This window comes from Oncorhynchus tshawytscha, linkage group LG02 (assembly GCF_018296145.1).
Source record: "Oncorhynchus tshawytscha isolate Ot180627B linkage group LG02, Otsh_v2.0, whole genome shotgun sequence".
Lineage (NCBI taxonomy): Eukaryota > Metazoa > Chordata > Actinopteri > Salmoniformes > Salmonidae > Oncorhynchus > Oncorhynchus tshawytscha.
The window spans coordinates 33,476,793-33,502,333 of record NC_056430.1 but is presented as its reverse complement, the minus strand read 5'-3'; the positions used below and the strand labels follow the sequence as shown (position 1 = coordinate 33,502,333).

The following is a 25,541-nucleotide window of genomic DNA, read 5'->3' as shown; positions in this document are numbered from 1 at the left end:
AGATCAGAGAAGGCATGTTTGCAGAGGGGTGGGGCTTATATAGCTAGATCGCTACTCTACTGGTGCCAAAATATTTCTGTAGGGTGTCAGAAAATATAATAAAAAGTTTACCCTATTCATATATGGCAAAGATACATATATTTCCCCTTTCATCTGTGTTTGGTGTTAGCTAGTTACAGGCTAGCTAGATCTCCAGCCAGCATGGAACAAAAGGGGAGGAGGGTCATTCAAAACTCTGACGGAGTTGTCATGTCAACACAACCGTCAGTGATGTAAACCACATCCGAAGACACATACCAAACAGGAGATAGATATATTTTTTTTAAATACATAATTGATGAAATTTCAATGTTCTTTGAGTTGCTTTGTGTATTGCCAAACTTGCTTGAGATGATTTTACTGCAACACTGCATCCAAGTTTATTGACATAGGCATTTCAAAGTGCTGTCAGTCAAGGTGAGTTCATGAATAAAAGCTCCCTGCCCACTAAGCCTGTCTTTTCAAACTTCCTGGCACTTAGCAATGAGAGAAAAAGTACTTTTCACAAAAACATAATGGGTGATATTTTAGTCAGTCAAAAGGCTATTTACAGTTGAAGTCGGAAGTTTACATACACCTTATCCAAATACATTTAAACTCAGTTTTTCACAATTCCTGACATTTAATCGTAGTAGAAATTCCCTGTCTTAGGTCAGTTAGGATCACCACGTTATTTTAAGAATGTGAAATGTCCGAATAATAGTAGAGAGAATGATTTATTTCAGCTTTTATTTCTGTCATCACATTCCCAGTGGGTCAGAAGTTTACATACACTCAATTAGTATTTGGTAGCATTGCCTTTAAATTGTTTAACTTGGGTCAAACATTTTGGGTAGCCTTCCACAAGCTTCCGACAATATGTTGGGTGAAGTTTGGCCCATTCCTCCTGACAGAGCTGGTGTAACTGAGTCAGGTTTGTAGGCCTCCTTGCTCGCACATGCTTTTTCAGTTCTGTGCAAATGTTTTATAGGATGAGGTCAGGGCTTTGTGATGGCCACTCCAATACCTTGACTTTGTTGTCCTTAAGCCATTTTCCACAACTTTGGAAGTATGCTTGGGGTCATTGTCCATTTGGAAGACCGATTTGTGACCAACCTTTAACTTCCTGACTGATGTCTTGAGATGTTGCTTCAACATATCCACATAATTTTCCTCCCTCATGATGCCATCTATTTTGTGAAGTGCACCAGTCCCTCCTGCAGCAAAGCACCCCCACAACATGATGCTGCCACCCCTGTACTTCACGGTTGGGATGGTGTTCTTTGGCTTGCAAGCCTCCCCCTTTTTCCTCCAAACATTACGTTTGTCATTATGGCCAACAGTTCTATTTTTGTTTCATCAAACCAGAGGATATTTCTCAAAAAAGAACAATCTTTGTCCCCATGTGCAGTTGCAAACCGTAATCTGGCTTTTTTATGGCGGTTTTGGAGCAGTGGCTTCTTCCTTGCTGAGTGGCCTTTAAGGTTATGTCGATATAGGATTTGTTTACTGTGGATATAGATACTTTGTACCTGTTTCCTCCCGCATCTTCACATGGTCCTTTGCTGTTGTTCTGGTATTCACCTCTAGGAGACAGAATGCGTCTCCTTGCTGAGCGGTATGACGGCTGCATGGTCCCATGGTGTTTATATGTGCGTACTATTGCTTGTACAGATGAACGCGGTACCTTCAGGCATTTGAAAATTGCCCCAAGGATGAACCAGACTTGTGGGGGTCTACAATATTTTTTTCCTGAGGTCTTTGCTGATTTCTTTTGATTTTCCCATGATGTCAAGCAAAGAGGCACTGAGTTTGAAAGTAGGTCTTGAAATACATCCACAGGTACACCTCCAATTGACTCAAATTATGTCAATTAGCCTATAAGAAGCTTCTACAGCCATGACATAATTTTCTGGAATTTTCCAAGCTGTTTAAAGGCACAGTCAACTTAGTGTATGTTAACTTCCGACCCACTGGAATTGTGATACAGTGAATTATAAGTGAAATAATCTGTCTGTAAACAATTGTTGGAAAAATGACTTGTGTCATGCACAAAGTAGATGTCCTAACCGACTTGCCAAAACTATAGTTTGTTTACAAGAAATGTGTGGAGTGGTTGAAAAACTAGTTTTAATGACTCCAACATAAGTGTAAGTAAACTTCCAACTTCAACTGTTCGGGACCTTTAATAATATATTGTAGAGGTGGCAGCCTATCAGACGGGAGGTGTGGCAGAGTTATTTTTGTTCATTCCTGTTTATCATGTTCAGTTGGTACATGTTCAGTTGGTTCCTTGAGGAACTCTAGGGATTCCTTGATGATCTCCAGGTTTCCTCAAGTCACCACTAATTCTAAGAGTTTCAGAAGAATTACAAGTCACTTATGTGACGAGCCAGGGCCAATATCTCAACATAGTGCTGGTCAGCACTTATAGTCCCTACAGTGCCCTCCAGAAACATCCCTATACACTTGCACTTTTACACACACAAACAAGCATGCACACACCCCTACACACATCCATGATCACACTTCCCCCCACATACAGCATGGGTCACAAATCAATGCCAAAGTCCTGGCAGAGCAATATGTTGATTTGATAGGGGTGTTTTAAAGACTGACCATCTGCTAATTAGCTTTTCTCATCTTCTTCACCAGCAGCTAGACAACAGCAATGCAACCAAAGACAAACACCCTACTGTACAGTAACATAGACCATATCAGCTCTCTCTCTCTCTGTCTCTCTGTCTCTCTCTGTCTCTGTGCATGCTGGGAGTTTTGGAGTTTGAGTGTTTGGTGTGGAGGGCTCTGTCCTAACTATCTTTCTTGATTCTGTCCTTGGTCTTTTCTTTCAATATTATTTTATATGGTGGAGGGCTAATGCATGATTTGTTTTAGCGGTATCCACAGTCTTTTCGAAGTTAGGGTGGACGAGGACAGAGTTCGTTTCCTGAGGTTTGAAAGGTGTGGTGTGCGCGATGGCTTCTCACGCGGGCGTGGAGGAGACGCTGTCGATACGGCATGGATTCAGGAGGGTTCCTGAGAATGGAGTTAAAGTGCAGGAGGTTCTGCTTGCAGTTGGTGAACAGGTAGGAGCTGATTTTATACATTCCGCTTCTAGAATGAACAAAGCTGTGGTTGTGTTCATGAAAAGAGCACATTTGGTTGGTAGGCTAATTGCTAGTGGAATATTTGTAAGGGGTGTGTTGGTGCCAATTTGACCTCTTTCTACCCCTTCGACAAGGGTGGTAGTTGCAAATTTGCCTCAGTTTATTAAGGATGATCAAATCAGGAAAGAGTTGAGTCGTTCGGTAAGTTTGCTAGCGGTTTTCGTGTCGGCAGGTTTTCAGGCAGATGCCGTTAAGCACATGGTTTTGTTCAGTGAGGCAAGTGTTTATTTTTCTGAACAACAATGAGCAACAGCTAAATGTGCATTTTAAAGTGAGGCATGGGGTGTGGCTCTACGCAGGGTTTGCTAGCACAGATAGTCTACGGTGTTTTGAGTGTGGGGATTTTGGGCATAAGAGCTTTGCGTGCCCACATAAAGGCCATAGACAAGGTGAGGGCACAAGCGCCAGTGGGGGAAATCAAGGTCAACGTGCAGGGGGCAATGAGATGCGGACAGCAGAGGCTGGGCCTAGTCATGCCAGGGATGGTGGTGTAGATGGAAGCTGGGCCTAGTCAGGCTAGAGATGGTGGGGTAGCTGAGGCTGGGTCTAGCCATGCTATGGATGGTGGTGTAGATGAGGCTGGGTCTAGTCATGCTATGGATGGTGGTGTAGATGAGGCTGGGTCTAGTCATGCTATGGATGGTGGTGTAGATGAGGCTGGGTCTAGTCATGCTATGGAGGGTTGTGTAGATGAGGCTGGGTCTAGTCAGGTTATGCTAGTGGATGAGGAGAGTATAGTGGAGAAGTGTAAGAGACTAGGGGGGAGGAGGAGGGTGTCAAGCGGAAAAGGAAAAAGGAAGTGGTCTAAGGCACCATGGAACCTTTGCCTGGTGCTGGGGGGGAGCCCCTGACCAGAGAGGAAGGGCAGGTGGTCAGGATGGGAGATGGAGATGAGGAGGAAAGTGAGTCTAAGGAAGAGGATGATGAGGAGTTATTTTTTTCAGACTCCTCTTCAATGGGTCCGGAACTGACAGCCAGTCAAGCAGAAGGGTCAAAGTTCACATTGAAGGAACTGACAAGGTTCTTGAATGAGACCAAGGGGGAAAAAAGTTAATCTTGAGGCTTTTTTTTGGATCCGAGAAAGTTTGTAAGATCAGCACAACATGCTATGAAAAATGAGGGGCATGGTGTCCTCTCACCCAGGAAATGATTTAGGTTGAGGAAGTGGGTCACAACAGTGCATAAGGGTCTACCTTCAGACACTGTTTAGATGTATAGTTTCTTTCTGGCACGGGGGCTTTTTGAGCTTTGCTATTGGTCTCTTTCTTTGCTGGCTTTTCTCCCACTTATTATGGAGACTCTTCGGGTAGGCTCGCTTAATATAAATGGCGCCAGAGATGCGGGAAAGAGGAGTGTGTTGGGTATATATTTAAAACAAAAATAAGCAGGTTGTTTCTGCAGGAGACGCATGTATTGAATAAAGTCAATTAGGGGCTCTAGTGGAAAGGGGCAAGTGTGTTGAGCCATGGGACAAATTTTAGTGCAGGGGTGGCAGTCCTTTTTGTACCGTGTCTGTCTGTAAAAATTTGCTCCTCAAAGGTGGTGTGTAGGGGTAGGCTGCTTGTTGAAAAAGCAGAAATTAACAACATGGGTTTTGTCTTTATAAATGTGTATGAGCCTAACACAGGGAGAGGGGGTTTCTATTTGGGTGTCTTATACAGGAACTCTCACAGTTAGCACCTGAGGAGACGCTGGTAGTCGGCGGGGACTGGAACTGTACAATGGATTTTACGAAAGACAGAAATGGGGAAGAGCCTCATTCAGTGTCAGTGGGGGTGTTAACGTCTTATGGCTGCAGGTGCAGTATGGAGTATCTTGGATGAAAGGTGCCCAGCGGTGCCCAGAGTCAACGGCCTGCTCCTCAGTCTCAGTTGCTAATAAATGCATATTATTATTAGTATTGGATAGAACGCACTGTGAAGTTTCTAAAACTGTTTGAATGATGTCTGTGAGTATAACAGAACTCAGATGGCAGGCAAAAACCTGAGAAGAAATCCAAACAGGAAGTGGAAAATCTGAGGTTGGTCGATTTTCAACCCAGCCCCTATTGAATACACAGTGGGATATGGATAAAGTTGCACTTCCTAGGGCTTCCACTAGATGTCAACCGTCTTTAGAAACTTGAAAGAGGCTTCTACTGTGTTGTGGAGCCGGATGGGAGCTCTTTGAGTCAGTGGTCTGGCAGAGAGCCTGGTCCTGGTCATGCGCATTTCACATGATAGCGACCTGCGTAGGAATTCTCCGGTTGGAACTTTATTGAATATTTATGATAACAACACCCTAAAGATTGATTATATACTTAGTTTGACAAGTTTCTTCGACCTGTAATATAACTTTTTGAAGTTTTCGTCCGACGTTCAGATTGACCTGCACGAGCGTTTGGATTTGTGTACTAAATGTGCGAAAAAAGGTAGCTACTTGGACATAAATACTGGACATTATCGAACAAATCCAGCATTTATTGTGGAACTAGGATTCCTGGAAGTGCATTCTGATGAAGATCGTCAAAGGTAAGGGAATATTTATAATGTGATTTCTGATTTCTGTTGACTCCAACATGGCGGATCATTTTATTTTATTTATTTCATCTCTTCTCACAGGAATTGACCAACCCAAATCAATAACAACCACCAACAACAACAACAAAAAACAACAACAACTTTACCAAAAGGACCCCAGCCACCAAACTCCAACCACCAACATCAACCGAAGGTACAATGCCTTTTTCCACATTTTGTTGTGTTACAGCCTGAATTTAAATTGATTACATTTAGATTTTGTGTCACTGGCCTACACACAAAACCCCATAATGTCAAAGTGGAATTATGTTTTTGAATTTTTTACTAATTAATCTGAAATGTCTTGAGTCAATAAGTATTTGTTATGGCAAGCCTAAATAAATTCAGGAGTAAACATGGATTGACACTTATTGACATTTCCACTTTTCATTTTTTATTAATATGTAAAGAAAAATCTAAAAACATAATTCCACTTTGACATTATGGGGCATTGTGTCAAGGGGTGTGAATACCTTTTGAAGACACTGTATGTAAATGATATATTTCTGTATTTATTTCAATACATTTGCAAAAATGACTAAAAACACGTTTACACTTTCTCATTATGGGGTATTATGTGTAGATAGGTACGAGGCTGTCAGGCTGTCACACAACAAAATATGGAATAAGTCAAGGGGGATGAATACTTTCTGAAGGCACTGTAAGTGCTAGTACATCATTTCATACTCATTATGATATAGCCACTCCATAAGAACAATTTAAGAAGGAACTCTTTTACACAAATGTGGATAGCTTTAAAATATGCCTACATTTGGCATATTTAGTTGTTTTTTATGCTTCTTTAGATTTATGGGGAAAAGCTGTCTTAAATGAGATGTTTATATTTGTTCTATAATACTGTATTCCACGATTTTATCTATCTTTAGTTCTGTACTTCTAGATTACTTAATGATATGTGTCCTTTTTAACCCAATGTCACGCCCTGGCCTTAGTTATCTTTGTTTCCTATCTTTGTGTTTTATGCACCAGTTAGGACTGTTACGTTTTTCACGTTTATTGTTTTGTAGTTTGTTCATGTTTGAGTTTTCTTATTAAAGAACCATGAACTATAACCACGCTGCGTTTTGGTCCACCTCTCCTTCCCAGGAAGAAAGCCGTGACAGAATCACCCACCAAAACAGGACCAATTTAATTTCAATTTTACCTTTATTTAACTAGGCAAGTCAGTTAAGAACAAATTCTTATTTTCAATGACGGCCTAGGAACAGTGGGTTAACTGCCTGTTCAGGGGCAGAACGACAGATTTGTACCTTGTCAGCTTGGGGATTTGAACATGAAACCTTTCGGTTACTAGTCCAACGCTCTAACCACTAGGCTACCCTGCCGCCCCAAGCAGCGTGGTGACAGGCAACAGCAACAGCGGCCAAAGACACAGGACTCTTGGACATGGGAGGAAATCCTCGACGGGAGAGGACCCTGGGCTAAGCCAGGGGAGTGTTGCCACCCCAAGGTGCAGCAGGAGAAGCGGCAGCAGGAGCAGAGCAAAGAGGAATGGACATGGGAGGACGAATTGGACGGTAAAGGACCCTGGGCACAGCCAGGAGAATATCGCCGCCCCAAAGAAGAGCTGGAAGCAGCGAAGGCGGAGAGGCGCTGGTATGAGGAGGCAGCACGGCGGCGTGGATGGAAGCCCGAGACTCAGCCCCAAAAATGTCTTGGAGGGGGCACACAGGGAGTATGGCGAAGCCAGGTAGGAGACCTGCGCCAACTTCCTGTGCTTACCGGGGGGCGAGAGAGACCGGGCAGGCACCGTGGTATGCTGTGGAGCGTACGGTGTCCCCAGTGTGGGTGCATAGCCCGGTGCGGTACATACCAGCTCCTCGTATCGGCCGGGCTAGAGTGGGCATCGAGCCAGGTGCCATGAAGCCGGCTCTACGCATCTGGTCTCCAGTGCGTCTCCTTGGGCCGGCGTACATGGCACCAGCGTTACGCATGGTGTCCCCGGTTCGCCTGCACAGCCCAGTGCGGGCTATTCCACCTCGCCGCACTGGCAGGGCGACCGGGAGCATTCAACCGGGTAAGGTTGGGCAGGCTCGGTGCTCAAGAGCTCCAGTGCGCCTGCACGGTCCGGTGCGTGTCCTTGGCCCAGTACCACCAGTGCCAGCACCACGCACCAGGCCTACAGTGCGCCTGTCCAGCGCTGCCAGAGCCTTCCGCCCCTCAGTCCAGAGGCGCCAGAGCTCCTCTGTCCAGAGCTGCTAGAGTCTCCCGTCTGTCCAGAGCCGCTAGAGTCTCCCGTCTGTCCAGAGCCGCTAGAGTCTCCCGTCTGTCCAGAGCCGCCAGAGTCTCCCGTCTGTCATGAGCCGCCAGAGTCTCCCGTCTGTCATGAGCCGCCAGAGTCTCCCGTCTGTCATGAGCCGCCAGAGTCTCCCGTCTGTCATGAGCCGCCAGACTCTCCCGTCTGTCATGAGCCGCCAGAGTCTCCCGTCTGTCATGAGCCGCCAGAGTCTCCCGTCTGTCATGAGCCGCCAGAGTCTCCCGTCTGTCATGAGCCGCCAGAGTCTCCCGTCAGCATGGAGCTGCCAGAGTCGCCAGTCAGCATGGAGCCGCCAGTCATCCAGGATCTTCCAGAGCCGCCAGTCAGCCAGGATCTTCCAGAGCTGCCAGTCAGCCAGGATCTTCCAGAGCCGCCAGTCAGCCAGGATCTTCCAGAGCCGCCAGTCAACCAGGATCTTCCAGAGCCACCAGTCAGCCAGGATCAGCCAGAGCCGCCAGTCAGCCAGGATCTTCCAGAGCCGCCATTCAGCCAGGATCCGCCAGAGCCGCCATTCAGCCAGGATCCACCAGAGCCGCCATTCAGCCAGGATCCGCCAGAGCCGCCATTCAGCCAGGATCCGCCAGAGCCGCCATTCAGCCAGGATCCGCCAGAGCCGCCATTCAGCCAGGATCTGCCAGAGCCGTCAACCTGCCTGAGCTACCTCTTAGTCCTGAGCTTCCTCAGTAATGAGGCACCCCTCAGTCCAGGTGGGCCCTTTGTTAGGGTTACTAGGCCAAGGTCTGCGGCGAGGGTCGCCACTCAAAGGACGCTAAAAAAGCGGACTAAGACTATGGTGGAGTGGGGTCCACGTCCCGCGCCAGAGCCGCCACCGTGGACAGACGCCCACCCAAACCCTCCCCTATGGGTTTAGGTGTGCGGCCGGGAGTCCGCACCTTTGGGGGTGGGGGGTACTGTCACGCCCTGGCTTTAGTTATCTTTGTTTCCTGTCTTTGTGTTTTATGCACCAGTTAGGACTGTTACGGTTTTCTCGTTTATTGTTTTGTAGTTTGTTCATGTTTGAGTTTTCTTATTAAAGAACCATGAACTATAACCACGCTGCGTTTTGGTCCGCCTCTCCTTCCCAGGAAGAAAACCGTGACACCCAAGTTATGTGGGTGTCATCAACTTTCTCTAAACATATGGCTTTTATTGTATTGTGTGCTCTTCTGAAACAAGTAAATTATGTAAACACTAGGCTATGTCTAAGACTGGGTTGTTTTTCATTATAGCCGGCTGTACCATGGGTATGGGTGCATAGAATAATAGAAGGAAATTAAATAATTTAATCAACATACACCTGATTAAAAGTAATAATGATATTCTATCCAGTGTTGAGACAACATTTTGGCCTACAGTCCTCTGCCACAGGATGTGGTTAAAGTGGCATGACATTCTCACACTCATCTAACACTGTGCACGGAAAACTAATACTGGCTAACAAATAATTCACAGTAGCTTCGGGGCCTGCATACATACAGTTGGTTCTGAAATGATTGACACCCTTGATAAAGCAATAACGACTGTATAAAATTTAATAATTCAAATACTGAGCTACACTACCATTCAAAAGTTTGGGGTCACTTAGACATGTCCTTGTTTTTGAAAGAAAAGCACATTTTTTGTCCATTAAAATAACATCAAATTTATTAGGAATACAGCGTAGACATTGTTAGTGTTGTAAATGACTATTGTTGCTGGAAAGGGCTGATTTTTAATGGAATATCTACATAGGCGTACAGTGGTCCATTATCAGCAACCATCACTCCTGTGTTCCAATGGCACGTTGTGTTAGCTAATCCAAGTTTATCATTTTAAAAGGCTAATTGATCATTAGAAAACCCTTTTGCAATTATGTTAGCACAGCTGATAACTGTTGTTCTAAGTAAAGAAGCAATAAAACGGACCTTCTTTAGACTAATCTGGAGCATCAAAACTGGCCTTCTAGGCAGAGTTGCAAAGAAAAAGCCATATCTCAGACTAGCCAATAAAAAGAAAGATTAAGATGGGCAAAAGAACACAGACACTGGACAGAGGAACTCTGCCTAGAAGGCCAGCATCCCAGAGTCGCCTCTTCACTGGTGACGTTGAGACTGTGTGTTTTGCGGGTACTATTTAATGAAGCTGCCAGTTGAGGACTTGTGAGGCGTCTGTTTCTCAAACTAGACATTAATATACTTGTCCTTTTGCTCAGTTGTGCACCGGGCCTCCCAGTCCTCTTTCTATTCTGGTTAGGGCCAGTTTGTAATGTTCTGTGAAGGGAGTAGTACACAGCGTTTATGGGCAATTTCTCTTGTGGATAGCCTTCATTTCTCAGAACAAGAATAGACTGACGAGTTTCAGTAGAAAGTCCTTTGTTTCTGGCCATTTTGAGCCTGTAATCGAACCCACAAATGCTAATGCTCCAGATACTCAACTAGTCTAAAGAAGACCAGTTTTATTGCTTCTTTAATCAGATCAACAGTTTTCAGCTGTGCTAACATAATTGCAAAAGGGTTTTCTAATGATCAATTAGCCTTTTAAAATGATAAACTTGGATTAGCTAACAACGTGCCATTGAAACACAGGAGTGATGGTTGCTGATAATGGGCCTCTGTACGCCTATGTAGATATTCCAACAAAAATCCGTCGTTTCCAGCTACAATAGTCATTTACAACATTAACCATTTCTACACTGTATTTCTGATCAATTTGATGTTATTTTAATGGCTGAAAAATGTGCTTTTCTTTCAAAAACAAGGACATTTCTAAGTGACCCCAAACTTTTGAATGGTAGTGTATATTGTATGCTCAACAAATTAGGAAATTATATTATTTTATGCTAACACAATTGCTCAGAGAAAGAGATTTGTTGAACAAGTAAAATACTTTTTTTTCTCAAAAATAAATGGTAAATAATGTATTGTGTCATTTTGGAGTCACCTTTATTGTAAATATAAATAAAAACACTTCTACATTCATGTGGATGCTACCATGATTATGGATAATCCTGGTTGAATAGTGAATAATGATGAGTGAGAAAGTTACAGAGGGTCACTACATGCGACCCTTCCTTGTTATTGGTGATGTTGAGAGGTTAGCATGTCTTGGGGGTATGATCTTGAGTTTCAATTATTTATTTTATACATTAATTATTGCTAATCTTTATCAAGGGTGTCAATCATTTCAAACCCCACTGTACATACAGCCAGACTTGGAGAAACACACTCTTGTCATCTATTATCTTATTCAACACAATCTATCTGCTATAAACAGTTTTGACTTGACTTTGACATCTGACCTCATATTGGCGGACGATTGCTGAGAAGGCGGGCGAGGTCCGGCAGCTTTCGTCCAGCAGGCTCATGCTGCGGTCGTAGTGACCGATGTAAGTCGTAAAGACCACAAACTCTGACTTCCTGGATAGGATGACATCCGCAATCCTCTGGCTCTCCTCCCTGAAGGAAGAGAAAGAATGGGATGAAGACAAAAAACAGGGAGTGAAATGATGGAGTGCACACTAGACACTGGGCTCAGTATGCAGCAGACACATTACTAAATTGTTAATAAATTGTTAACCAAATAGTTACCTGGACTATCTGCATTGACCCTCGTTGCCATAACTCTTTTGACTCATCATATATGCTGCTGCTACTGTTTATTGTCTATCCTGTTGCCTAGTCACTTTACCCCTACCTACATGTACAGTTTACATATCTACCTCAATTACCTTGTACCCACGCAAATCGACTCTGTACTGGTATCCTGTGTATATAGCCAAGTTATCGTTACTTATTGTGTATTTATTCCTTCCTAATATTTTTCTATATTTTTGTCTCTGCATTGTTGCGAAGGCCCATAAGTAAGCATTTCACTGTTAGTTTACGGATGTGACATACAAAATTTGATTTGTCAGCCCTTGAGTTGAGTATATGTCAGCTGAGGCTCCTCTAGTGGAGGTGGACTAAAGTAGCCAGCATACTACTTTAATAAATATAACACTAGTCACTTTAATAATGTCACTTTAATAATATTTACATATCTTACATTACTCATTTCATATACAGTGGGCTCAAAAATTACCGATACCCCTGACTGGCAATGCACAAACAATACTTTAAAAAAAATATATATATATAATTATAGAGATAAACACAAAATACCAACATGTGAGAAATGCTGTACTGTAATGTTTCAATGAAACCAACAAAAATCATACAATTATTTCATACAAAATTGAACCAAAATCAAGGTTTCATAATTATTGGCACTCCTCATTTAGTACCGAGTGCAACCATCTGTGTGGATCTTGACGTATGTTTCGGGTCATTGTCTTGTTGGAAAGTCCACCTACGGCCAAGTCCCAGCCTTCTGGCAGAGGCAACCAGATTGTCAGCCAAAATTGCCTGATACTTGGTGGAATTCATTATGCCATCAATCTTAACCAGTGCCCCTGGACCTCTGGAATTAAAACAGCCCCAAAACATCACTGACCACCCTCCATATTTCACCGTGGGTATGAGGTGCCTCTCCTTGTATGCATCTCAGTTTCGACACCAAACATGCCGATGCTGTATCTGACCAAAACCTTTAATTTTGGTCTCATCTGACCAGAACACCTTCTTCCAGTCATATTTTCAATTACGTTTGGCAAACTCCAAGCACTTGCGTCTGTGTCTTGTGGTCAGAAAGAGCTTTCTTCTGGCAACCCTTCCAAAGAGCCTGTGGTTGTGGAGGTGGCATCTGATGGTGCTTTTTGAAACCTGGTGACCCCAAGACGCCACCAAGGCCTGCAATTCTTTCACAGTGATTCTTGGCGATTTTGTTGCTTCTCTCACCATCCTCCTCCCTATCCTGGGGGACAAAATGCATTTGCGTCCTCTACCCGTGAGGTTTTCAACTGTTTCATATCTTTTGCATTTTTTTATATTTGCACTGACAGTGCTCTGTGGTATATTCAATCGGTTGTGGATCTTCTTGTAGCCATTACCAGATTTATGAAGGTCTACGACCATCTGTCTTTTTTGAAATGCCAGTTCTTTTGTTTTCTTCATGGTGTTGGATGACAGTGGGATATTGCGTGTGTGTTACCTCATTTTTATACCCTAGTGAAACAGGAAGTGATGTAATAGCTCAATATAGTTCCTTAAGACTTAGATAAACTTAAATAAGTGGAAATTAATTTGTATTTTAATTTTGGTAGATGTTATTTCCAATCATCTTTAAGTGTGCCATTAATTGTGAAACCTTGATTTGGAGGACATTGATTTTTAATTAAATCAATAAATTATTTTGGTTGATTCCATTGAAACATTAATAAAGTATCGTATTTCTCACATGTTGGTATTTTGAGTTTATCTCTATAATTATATTGTTTATATTTGTTTAACTTCTTTGGGGTAGGGGGCAGTATTGGGTAGCTTGGATGAAAAACGTGCCCAAATTAAGCTGCCTGCTACTCAGCCGTAAAAGCTAGAATATGCATATAATTAGTACATTCGGATAGAAAACACTCTGAAGTTTCTAAAACTGTTTGAATGATGTCTGTGAGTATAACAGAACTCATATGGCAGGCAAAAACCTGAGAAAAAATCCAACCCAGAAGTGGGAAATCTGAGGTTTGTAGCTTTTGAACTCAGCCCCTATTGAAGAGACCGTGGGATATTAGTTATGTTTCACTTCCCAAGGCTTCCACTAGATGTCAACAGTATTTAGAAACCATTTTGAGGATTCTACTATAAAGGAAGGCATTGAGTGAGTGGTCTGGCAGAGTGCCACAGCCTCGGTCTGGCGCGCTCACGTGAAAGGTAGCTACTTTCCACTTCATTTGTACAGACAAAGGAATTGTCCGGTTGAAGCATTAATGAAGTTTTATGTTAAAAACATCCTAAAGATTGATTCCATACTTAGTTTGGCATGTTTCTACGGGCTGTAACGGAACATTTTGAACTTTTCGTCCGACGTTCGGCGCGACCTGAATGCGCTTTTGGATTTGTTTACCAAATACCCGAACAAAAGAAGATATTTGGACATAACTGATGGACATTATCGAACAAATCAAACATTTATGGTGGAACTGGGATTCCTGGGAGTGCATTCTGATGAAGATCATCAAAGGTAAGTGAATATTTAAAATGCTATTTCTGAGTAATGTTCACTACCCAATATGGCGGGTATCTTTTTGGCTGCTTTGTTGTCTAAAGGCTGTACTCAGATTATTGCATGGTTTGCTTTCTCCGTAAAGTTAAAAATAAAGGAGAAATGTATCTAAAGTTCCATGTATAATAGTCGTATCTTGTTATCGTATCAATGTTTATTATGAGTTTTTCTGTAATTTGATGGGGCTCTAAGTGTCATGTTCTGACCTTAGTTCCTTTTTTATGTCTTTGTGTTAGGTTGGTCAGGGCGTGAGTTGGGGTGGGTAGCCTATGTTCTTTTTTCTAGGTTGTTATATTTCTATGTGTTTGGCCTAGTATGGTTCTCAATCAGAGGCAGGTGTCGTTCGTTGTCTCTGATTGAGAATCATACTTAGGTAGCCTGTTTTCCCCATTTTGGTTGTGGGTGTTTAATTTCTGTTTAGTGTCTGTTCACCTGGCAGAACTGTTTCGTTTTCTCTTCGTTATTATTTTGTGTAGTGTTCAGTTTGTTCAATTAAAACATGACGAACACTTACCACGCTGCATTTTGGTCCTCCTCTCCTTCCACCAATGAGAAGCGTTACACTAAGCTAAATCACCGCATGTTTTAGAACTACTGAACGTAACGCGCCAATGTAAACTCAGATTTTTTTATATAAATATGAACTTTATCAAACAAAACATACATGTATTATGTAACATGAAGTCCTATGAGTGTCATCTGATGACATCAAGATCATCAAAGGTTAGTGATTCATTTTATCTCTATTTCTGCTTTTAGTGACTCCTCTCTTTGGCTGGAAAATGGCTGTGTTTTTCTGTGGCTTGGTGGTGACCTAACATATTCTTTTGTGGTGCTTTCACTGTAAATCCTTTTTGAAATCAGACACTGGCTGGATTAATGAGAATTGTATCTTTAAAATCGTGTAAGATACTTGTATACTTGAGGAATTTTAATTATGAGATTTTTTATTTTTTTATTTGGCGCCCTGCACTTTCACTGGCTGTTGCGGGAACCCCAGTCCTAGACAGGTTAAATCCTCTTAATTCCATTACTTTACTTAGATTTGTGTGTATTAGGTATTTGTTGCAAAATTGTTAGATATTACTTCTAAGATATTGCTGCACTGTCGGAACTAAAAGCCAAAGCATTTTGCTACATCCGCAATAACATCTGCTGAACACATGTATGTGAGCAACAGTGGTAGGCTTGATTACCAACAACGACGAGACGGCCTACAGGGAGGAGGTGAGGGCCCTCGGAGTGTGGTGTCAGGAAAATAACCTCACACTCAACGTCAACAAAACTAAGGAGATGATTGTGGACTTCAGGAAACAGCAGAGGGAACACCCCCCATCCACATCGATGGAACAGTAGTGGAGAGGGTAGCAAGTTTTAAGTTCCTCGGCATACACATCACAGACAAACTGAATTGGTCCACTCACACAGACAGCATCGTGAGGAAGGCGCAGCAGCGCCTCTTCAACCTCAGGAGGCTGAAGAAATTCGGCTTGTCACCAAAAGCACTCACAAACTTCTACAGATGCACAATCGAGAGCATCCTGGCGGGCTGTATCACCGCCTGGTATGGCAACTGCACCGCCCTCAACCGTAAGGCTCTCCAGAGGGTAGTGAGGTCTGCACAACGCATCACCGGGGCAAACTACCTGCCCTCCAGGACACCTACACCACCCGATGCTACAGGAAGGCCATAAAGATCATCAAGGACATCAACCACCCGAGCCACTGCCTGTTCACCCGCTGCCATCCAGAAGGCGAGGTCAGTACAGGTGCATCAAAGCTGGGACCGAGAGACTGAAAAACAGCTTCTATCTCAAGGCCATCAGACTGTTAAACAGCCACCACTAACATTGAGTGGCTACTGCCAACACACTGTCAATGACACTGACTCTACTCCAGCCACTTTAATCATGGGAATTGATGGGAAATTATGTAAATATATCACTAGCCACTTTAAACAATGCTACCTTATATAATGTTACTTACCCTACATTGTTCATCTCATATGCATACGTTGATACTGTACTCTATATCATCGACTGCATCCTTATGTAATACATGTATCACTAGCCACTTTAACTATGCCACTTGGTTTACATACTTATCTCATATGTATATACTGTACTCGATATCATCTACTGTATCTTGCCTATGCTGCTCTGTACCATCACTCATTCATATATCCTTATGTACATATTCTTTATCCCCTTACACTGTGTATAAGACAGTAGTTTTTTTTTTTTTTTTTTGAATTGTTAGTTAGATTACTTGCTCGTTATTACTGCATTGTCGGAACTAGAAGCACAAGCATTTCGCTACACTCGCATTAACATCTGCTAACCATGTGTATGTGACAAATAAAATTTGATTTGATTTGATTTGATTTTGAGCAATACAATTTGATTTGATTTGTGTGTATGGTGTGCAGTCAATGTCTCACCACTGTCGGATGCGATTCTCTAACTCGGTGAGGATTCTGCGGTGCAGAGTGTAAACATCGGGCAGCTCATTGAGGATCTCTCTCAGCCGCTCCTCCTCCAGCACAGGATCCCCCTCATCCCCTACTGCAGCCCCCACCGCCTCCCTGAAGTCCTGACACAGAGACAAAGATGATTTCATCATATGGGTTATTAATAAAATGTACATGATACACATTCACATTCAACGTATGAATTCGAATTCGAGTCCTACGGCTGGACGATTCCTCCAATCACATAACTAAAATGATAACTTCCAATTCAGTGAGCATTCTGTCTGTCTGTGTTATGATGTCTATTTTTAGACTGACTATAAATGACTGCATGAAGTAGCCAGTTAGCATATAATGTACAGAGCACAGAACATTAGATTATCTCCATACGCCATGAGAAGTAAGTAGGATTTCTACGGTATCTTTACCAGCTTCCCTATGTACAGTATAGTACAGCACCCTGTCAATCACTGGTAGAGGGGCATTACCACATTCTGTGATGGAATTTTCATTACATCTTACAATTACGTCTCATTGATCACAACAATTGTTCTCAACCAGTATTTTAGAAATAATACAGTGTAAAATTGCTGTGTCATTCCATTAACCACGTTAGAATGTTGAATCAGTCCCAAGGCAAGAGCTGACCCACTTTTTAAAGCGCCATACCAATCCAAGCCTGGTTTCTCAGGAAAGAGGTGACAGACAAGGCCTTGTGATGTAATGCAGCGAGAAGTGAACCGAGATGAACTTTGACCACAGAAGGGTTGCCTTCCCTTGCCTTCTCTCTGAAATGTGTAATGAACCACTTACTCTCCCCCAACATAGGATAGGCTTCTCTGCTGCTGAAAACCCTTCTACACAGCTAATGCAGACAGTGCTGTTCTCCAGTCTGTAGGTACCCCTCCGTTACATAATTCAAAGCCATCCCAATGATTCTATCTTGTCTGAGTGATTCACACGATTTGACGTCACCACAGACAAAAAATGTTATGTCTGCCAAGATCTGAACATGCTTCTGCTTGTGTACCTATTACTGTACCAACCATATCACTTTATACAACGGGTGGGTCTAATCCTTTCATTGAAGAACCAGATAAAACATTTTAGCAGACATGTCATATGAGGGTGGTGGACATCTCATGGATATGGGAGAGTCATAGTATGAATACATAGTTATTGTATACATTACATATATAGAATGTGTGAACATGTAGGCTGAGAAAACATTTAATAGATGAACACACATAAAGCAAGTACTTTGTACTTTGAGGTGTTGTGCCTTTTTAGGGCTTTTAGGCTCCAACTCCTCTCCTAATGTACCAACAGTCTGTGGGTTATGTCATTGTAAATACATTGGAGAAAGACTGCCACTTAAACACTGTGTTCAGTGTCATGACTGTCCTGTGAGGATTCAAATGGGTCAGATCAGCTTGGCAATGGATGACAGTAACCAGTCCTTCTCTCACCCACAAAAGAGGGGGGGGTAACTGGGCCAGTTTGACAGCTCACACTCTGTCATAAATTAAAGGAGAGGAGATCCAGAGAGATCTCCCTCCAAAATCCACCAAGGAATGTGCTTTGTTAACAGACTTTTTCCCACTAAACAATATTTCTAACAAAAGAACGTGGGGAATGGTCAGAGATGATCTATAGAAAACTAATGTCAAATTGTTATGTATTTTGTCATGTTATTCAAAAGGTTATAAAGGAAATACTGTAACTTAAATTATATACCCTACATGTATGAAGTCTCCATACTTAACGTTGTATAGGAAATATGAACAATTATGAAAATACTTCTGTTACGATAGGAATGTGATTTTAGGAGCCATAAGATAATTTGTCTCCTAAATCTTTGAATAGCATGTAGCCACATCCTGAGTGTGGTCAGAGAGTGTGTCAGCCAGACGGAGCCATCCCCTTCAGCCAGAGTGCATAAAAGGATTGGTGGAGAAATTAACAGTAGACCAGGAAATGTGAAGTGGTAGTTAAACTTTTGAAATGGTTGGAACTTTGAACCTCAACACGAGGTGAAGAAAATAAACTCACCTCCCAGACCAGAAAGGTGTGTATAGAGCTGCAGCTCACGTCCAGAGGGGTTTGAACCTTCAATATCAACACCCGGAAGCGGAGAGAAGCTCACCTTCCAGACAATCACTGGTACGGCTGTTTAGCCATCCTACCATCCTACTACTCTTGTCAAATCATTGTATCCTACTACTCTCATCACCAATGGGAACTGTCGACACAGCTGGCTACCCTATCTTCCATGGAGCATCTTCCAGAGTGAACAACAGTAGAAGATGGGAAAGGGGAGACCACTTTCAGACAATCAGAGCTATACAAGCGTGCCGCTGAAAGGCCAACAACCTTGCTGAGGAGGGCTGGTTGTGACAGTGATAAACGGCGAGCGAAGGCATACACACAAATAAGTTCATGATTTCTAATTCTAAAGAGGTGGCGGTTCTTGTGCAAAGTACATGATTACTGTGAGAATAGTTTCTAAAATGTATAAATGATGTGTCTCACTTTCTTTTTCTCTCTCTCTCCCTCGCCATGTCGTTTTGTAAAAAGCCACCATATTATGTCAGTCCACTAGGTACCTTTTTCTCTTGTATTGAGTGTGTAAGTTTATTGTGTTATTATTTAGTTAGCTATAAAATAAATAATTAAACCAATTTCTGTAGTATTGAATTCATAAGTACGGCTGGGGTTTTTGCAGATCCAAGAAGGTTATGACTGATAAGAGGTTATCATTAATACGTTGACTGCTTTATGGATGTGATAGGTAATGACCTTTAGAGTTTAATTCGGGAGATGGTAACTCTTTAAACAACTTATCTCATGGTGCCCCAAATTCCTAATGAGTTAAATGTTACATTATTAATTTAATCGGGTAACAATTAAACATAGTTGATTCGATAAATAAAAGTAATCAGATTAATGAAAGTAAAGTCACATTAGTTTGTAATACCTTCAAAATTGAATTAAAGTACAGTGGTTGGTGGGGCTCTACTTGGGGAAAGTGGTTCACAGAGAGACAAAAGTGAGATGAGTGGATGCACCACACATACTTCAGGGAAGTGTCTGATGCCCTCTCAGCCACCTTGGCCCTCAGATAGAGCCCCATCTCCACTCTCACCAATGACCACCATTGGCTATAATGGCAAACAAGGAATAATAATGACTCGACACCCTCTCCTAATTTGTCCAGAACTCTTATTCATTTTACAGCAGGTTTGCAAGTCACAAAAATAAATACAATTACATTGTATTATAGATACATCCTTCCTTCCCTCTCTCCCAAGCCAAGTTTCCAACTGTTATCTATACACAACAACCCACGTCTATGACGGTGAAATGCCTGTTTACTGTTCTATCTGAGAAATCACTGCACATCCCCTGTCCCATCAGCCCAGCCAGGCAATTCATAAACTTGATCTCCACTGTAAAAAGCATCTAGACATTATTTCCCCTTGCTTATAGCCTAGCATTGGGATTGCAACAGAGGAGATTTGTATAAACCTTGTTGTCTGCCTCTCTGATCCATCTCCTGTATCTTTTTCCTACCAACTCATAGGGGCACCAAATGCCCAATGACAGACAGCTTTCCTGGAAGAGAGTTTGCTACATGAAGGTGAGAGGAAATCTAATCCATCTAGAAATACATGTCTGGTTCAGAGACGTCTTCATACCTACCTCCTGGAGAAGCTTGAGGGCTTTCACATGTCTGCAGAGAGAGAATTGATGCACTGTCAGGTTTACATGTGCAGATGAATGTAAAAATGCGTTAATTTACAGGTTGTTAAGGTGAAACAACAAGGTGAAAAGGACACAACAATGTTACAGAGTAAAAGAGTTACAATGATGCTGATTAGTAGTGTTATATGTGATCCTCAGGTCACTCACAATCTCTCAGTGTCCACCAGCTCTTTGGCAATGTAGAAGGCTCTGGATCGACCGTCGGTCTGTAAAGAACAACATTATCAGTAACAAATCTCTATGGAATAGCAAACATAATACAATAACAATATCTTGGTTTTGAAAATTTACCCGTCTGTCATATGTGTTATCTGCTCCTCCCTCCTCCTCCTCAGAGGTTTGTTCTTGGTCCTCCTCCTCCACTGTCCCGCCCCCAGCCTCAACCTCTGACCCGCCAGGTGAACCAACAGCTATGGCGCACACGGTGTAGGCTTCTGTATAGGCACTGAGAGGACAGGACCAGATAAGAGCATCCGTATAGAGATGTAGGATCTTAATTTGATCACCCTGTTGCAGGTGAACTTTCCTACATGTAAAACATGTAGTGTATTTGAGGTTAAAAAAAGGCTTCTGAAGTCTGTAATTTCCACTCTAAATTTCAGACTTGATTTTCTCTTACGAAAAATGTATCATCAGTTATAATCCACATAATAATCCACATTTCCTGTTGCTGCAGGATTATTTTCCTGCTGTAGCAATCTGGCTCAAATTAAGATCCTACTGTAGTGTAGTTCACACATACATGTCAACAAATACACATTCAAACATTAAAATAGGTATGTTAACAAACACACACACCATACAGTGACAGTTTTATCAGTGCAGTTTTCTGAAATCTGGCAAATGATGAGGGTGAGCCAGTGAAGGAAGGAAGGAGAGGAGAGAGAGGAGAGACAATAAACCCACCAAATATATTAATAAACCAAAGGACATTTACAGAGAGGCATTATGAAGCTGTAACTCCTCTGATGGGCAGTGGATCGAATTCATAAAATCCCAAACTCTGATCATTAGCAAAAAATAAATAAAAAACAACATAAAAACCATCCTGAGATTAATATGAAGGTGGGAGACAGAGTGAGACAGCTTGTCTTCAGCTAGGATCCATTTTCAAACCAACACAGAGAGGGCTGGTAAAGCTTCTTTATAGGAAATGAAGAGGAACACGTCTGATCAATGGAAAGGAGGATTAATCAACCCCAGAGTGATCTCTCATAGGTCACGGTGTCAGGCCTTCTGCCATGATGAATGGCTAATACAACTCAAAGTTTCTCAGGGAAACAAATTAAAAACTATTTGTTCAGGAAGAGAACAATGACATTGTTAGAGACATTTTTCAAGATTCTATCTGCCCATTCCAATGTACAGTATGGCATTTCCATCATGAATGTCTTTATCTCCAGACCACAACATGAAGTATTATCTTTATACAGCATTGACAGTACATTTACACTGAGTGTACAAAACATAAGGACTCCCTGCTATTTCCATTACATAGACTGACCAGGTGAATCCAGGTGAAAGCTATGATCCCTTATTGATGTCACTTGTTAAATCCACTTCAATCAGTGTAGATGAAGGGATCAGACAGGTTAAAGAAGTATTTTGAAGCCTTGAGACAATTGAGACACGGATTGTGTATATGTGCCATTCAGAGGGTGAGTGGGCAAGACTGCTGTAATAATAGCAGGTCATATGGAGGAACATCAGACATATGGAGAGCAACAACGTGATATTATGAGAAGAGATGAGAGGTCTTTTTAGTGTGGGGAAAGACCACCAATAAACCTAGAGTGCCTCCAGCGACACAGCCATACCCAGGCCATGGACCAGCATCAATGGGATGGGATGCAGTTAATAGTGGTGTCCTCGACTAAATCAGAACAAAGGAACCTAATTGAGTCAGTTCCCAGTTTTCAGCTTCCAAATAATTTCCAACCAAAAACACATCTTAATCTCTGCATGTTACAACTTTGTCCCTTAACCATGGCAATAGCATCCGGTCTCTGCAGCCTCTGTGCTATAATGTTTTATTACAGCCAAAGAACAAATCTACAGTGGCGAATTACAAAAGGGGATAACAAATTATACTTCCCCTCTTCCCCAGGCTCTTTGAGAGCTTATTTGTTTGTCCTGCTGATAGTGGAAGGGTGAGTATCCACTGGTCAGTGACCTCAAATATACTGAAGGACTTGGTTTGTTGGATAGTAATTATTCTAGTGGCAAAATTAGTAAAGATACCTGTAAAGAAGGCTGGAGTAACAAATAATTGTGCCTCAGTATGTTAAGTGATGTGCTACTAATGCTATCACAAGAGGTGTTACCGGTGCTTGACTGTTTCTGCGTTCAACACCACAAACAAGTCAAGACCTGTATGTACTGTAAAGCCCTTTAAAGTCCTCCACCCCTTCTCCGGCATTTCCCGTAAACAGAGAAATGGACGCTCAAAGGCAGGACACTTCCTCCCCAGGGATGACCTGACAATGACCTCACAGGCCCCACACCCAGGCCTTCCTGTAGCCAACACCTAGCCTATGGGCAGGGCTCCTGACCACTGCTGACCAACCTCTAGCCAACACCTACAGGCAGAGCCCCTGACCACTGTTGACCAACCTCAAGTTTCAAATTCAAGTTTTATTAGTGGTATGTACGGGATACACATGGTTTACACCGTCCAAAGAAATGCTTACTTGCTGGTTCCTTCTCGATAAATGCAACAACAATAAGAAATACAGTACATGTGTGGTCAGCCCAGTTCAAGTGGTAAGGGAGTGAACAGCTCGTGGCTGGGGTGTGGTGTACTTGACGAAGCTGCGGGCTTTCCTTGGGCACCGTTTGGAGTAGATGTCCTGGATGGGTGGGAGCACGGTCCATGTACTGGGCTGTCTTCACCACCCGCTAGAGGCCCTTGCTGTCATGGACGGAGCAATTCCTGTACCAGGCCGTGATGCAACTGGTCAGGAGGATGCTCTCAATGGTGCAGCAGTAGTATTTGGAGAGGAATTATTCAGCCACCTTAGGAAGTAGAGATGCTGTTGCACCCTCTTGACAAGTGTGGTTGTGTTGTTGGTCCATGTCAAGTCCTCGGGGAACAGAACAGAAAACTGTAAAATAACACATTATTTGAGGAACAGAACCTGAACCAAAAATGCAAATATTATGTACTGTTTCGGAACAGATTTTTTTTTTAAAGCATGGGAACCGATTATTAATGTACTTTCACGTTCCAGGCATTTTTTTAGTCCCACAAAAAATGCTTTTTTAAAATTCAAACCTGTGTAGAACATTATTTTGCTGGTCGGAACAGTGGAATGCAACGAAAACAAATTATGGTTCTGTTCAGAATGAAACGATAGGGCTGGATGGCGAGAAACTTAAAACTGCTCTACTGCAGTCCTGTTGATGTGGATTGGGGCATGTTCCCTCCTCTGCTTTCTGAAATCAACCATCAACTCCTTTGTTTTGCTGACATTGAGGGAGAGATTGTTGTCCTGGCACCACAATGCCAGTTCACTTACCTCCTCCCTACCAGCGGACTCATTGTTGTTGATTATCAGGCCTACAACCGTGGTGTCATCAGCACACTTGATGACGGAGTTGGTGTCATGCAAAGTCACACAGTCGTGGGTGAACATGGAGTACAGCAGAGGGCTGAGGACACATCCCTGGGAGCCCCTGTGTTAAGAATCAGTGTGAAGGAGAAGTTGATGCCAATCTTCACTGCCTGTGGACTGCTCGTCAAAAAGTCTGGGATCCAGTTGTAGAGGGTGGTGCCCAGACCCAGGGTGGTGTCCAGATAGTCTGTAGTCCTCACAAATGTGTGAGTTGTCGAACATCAATTCAAGTTTGAGTCTGTATTGTCTTTAACCAACACCTACGGGCAGATCCCCTGACCACTGCTCACCAACCTTCAGCTACAACATACAGTGTAATTCCCCTGACCATGACAAACTGATTAATAGCCAAAAGCCTGCTATGGAAAGTAAAGACAGTCAATATGTGCAGTCTAAAACCATATCAGTTCAAATGAGAGAGTAGAAAACATGTGACCCTATGTGTTTGGTACAGGCAGTGGATCTCTGACCCTTTATTTGAAAACAATTTCATTTGAAATTTCTTAAAAGCACACAACAAATGGTATTAAAATCTCTGTGTTGAGGTAACAAGTGTTGTGAGTGTTATATCTGAGTGTTGATTCTAGTGATGTTAACACCAGTGGGATTGAAATTGACGCCACCTGCGGTGAATAAATGAAGTGTTAACCAGGTGCTACTCGACTGCGTTGAGTTCAATTTCCGTTAGCTCTCTCAGAGTGAAAAAGACATGGGAAGGGGCCATAGTATCATATTTCCCAGTATGATTTATTGCAGGTTGCTTTTTAGAAATAGCTTGTTTTAATATCTATGTTTCTGCATGCACATTGATTGAGTAATTGATCTTTTACTATACAAAGATAAATACAATTTTCCCATTATTGAGATGGCTGTACCATTTTAGATGGTTTAAGTAGTCTCATTTATCATTCTTCCCTACCTTGGCAGTCATTCTAACTGCAGTGATTAAAAGTTTCAATTGTTGGATATTCTAATACTGGCTGGATTCCAATAGGAACTATACAATTTGCAAGCCATCATATTATGGCTTGCAAACCGGGAGTTTCAGACCACTGTGTTAAGGTAAAATAAGGCTGTCAAAGTATTTTAACAATCATGTCTCTGTCACTAGCAAACACAGTCATGGGTGGTACTGTTACTTCTAAAATTCACTCAAAAGGCAACCTTGGAAAAAGATATGAAAATAATGCTTTAATCCGCAGGATTCCCCAACTGGAGCCTTATTCTAAAATTGATGAAATAGTTTTTTCCCTCATCCCTCATTTTCCCTCTTCACCCAATATCCCATTATGACAAAGCAAAAACAGGATTTTATAAATTATACATTTTATAGAAATGTATTACAAATAAAAAAATGGAAATATCACATTTACATAATTTAAACATTTATGTATTGACACCCTTTACTCAGTACTTGGTTGAAGCACATTTGGCAGCGATTACTGCATCGAGTCTTCTTGGGTATGACACTACAAGCTTGGCACACCCGTATTTGGGGAGTTTCTCCCATTCTTCTCTGCAGATCCTCTCAAGCTC

At 42.4% G+C, this 25,541-nt stretch overlaps 1 protein-coding gene across 3 annotated transcripts in view; it reads right to left on the bottom strand.

Moving 5' to 3' along the window:
* LOC112262872 (FYVE, RhoGEF and PH domain-containing protein 5) overlaps window positions 1–25,541 on the bottom strand; it is a 65,705-nt gene that overhangs the window by 23,402 nt on the left and 16,762 nt on the right. For all 3 annotated transcript variants that reach the window (XM_042297080.1, XM_042297092.1, XM_042297087.1), the window contains exons 3-7: window positions 20,683–20,836; window positions 20,539–20,597; window positions 20,329–20,359; window positions 16,597–16,748; window positions 11,299–11,455 (exon numbers count right to left, since the gene is read on the bottom strand). In XM_042297080.1, the coding sequence (XP_042153014.1) occupies window positions 11,299–11,455; window positions 16,597–16,748; window positions 20,329–20,359; window positions 20,539–20,597; window positions 20,683–20,836 (553 nt within the window). The remainder of the gene's footprint in view (window positions 1–11,298; window positions 11,456–16,596; window positions 16,749–20,328; window positions 20,360–20,538; window positions 20,598–20,682; window positions 20,837–25,541) is intronic.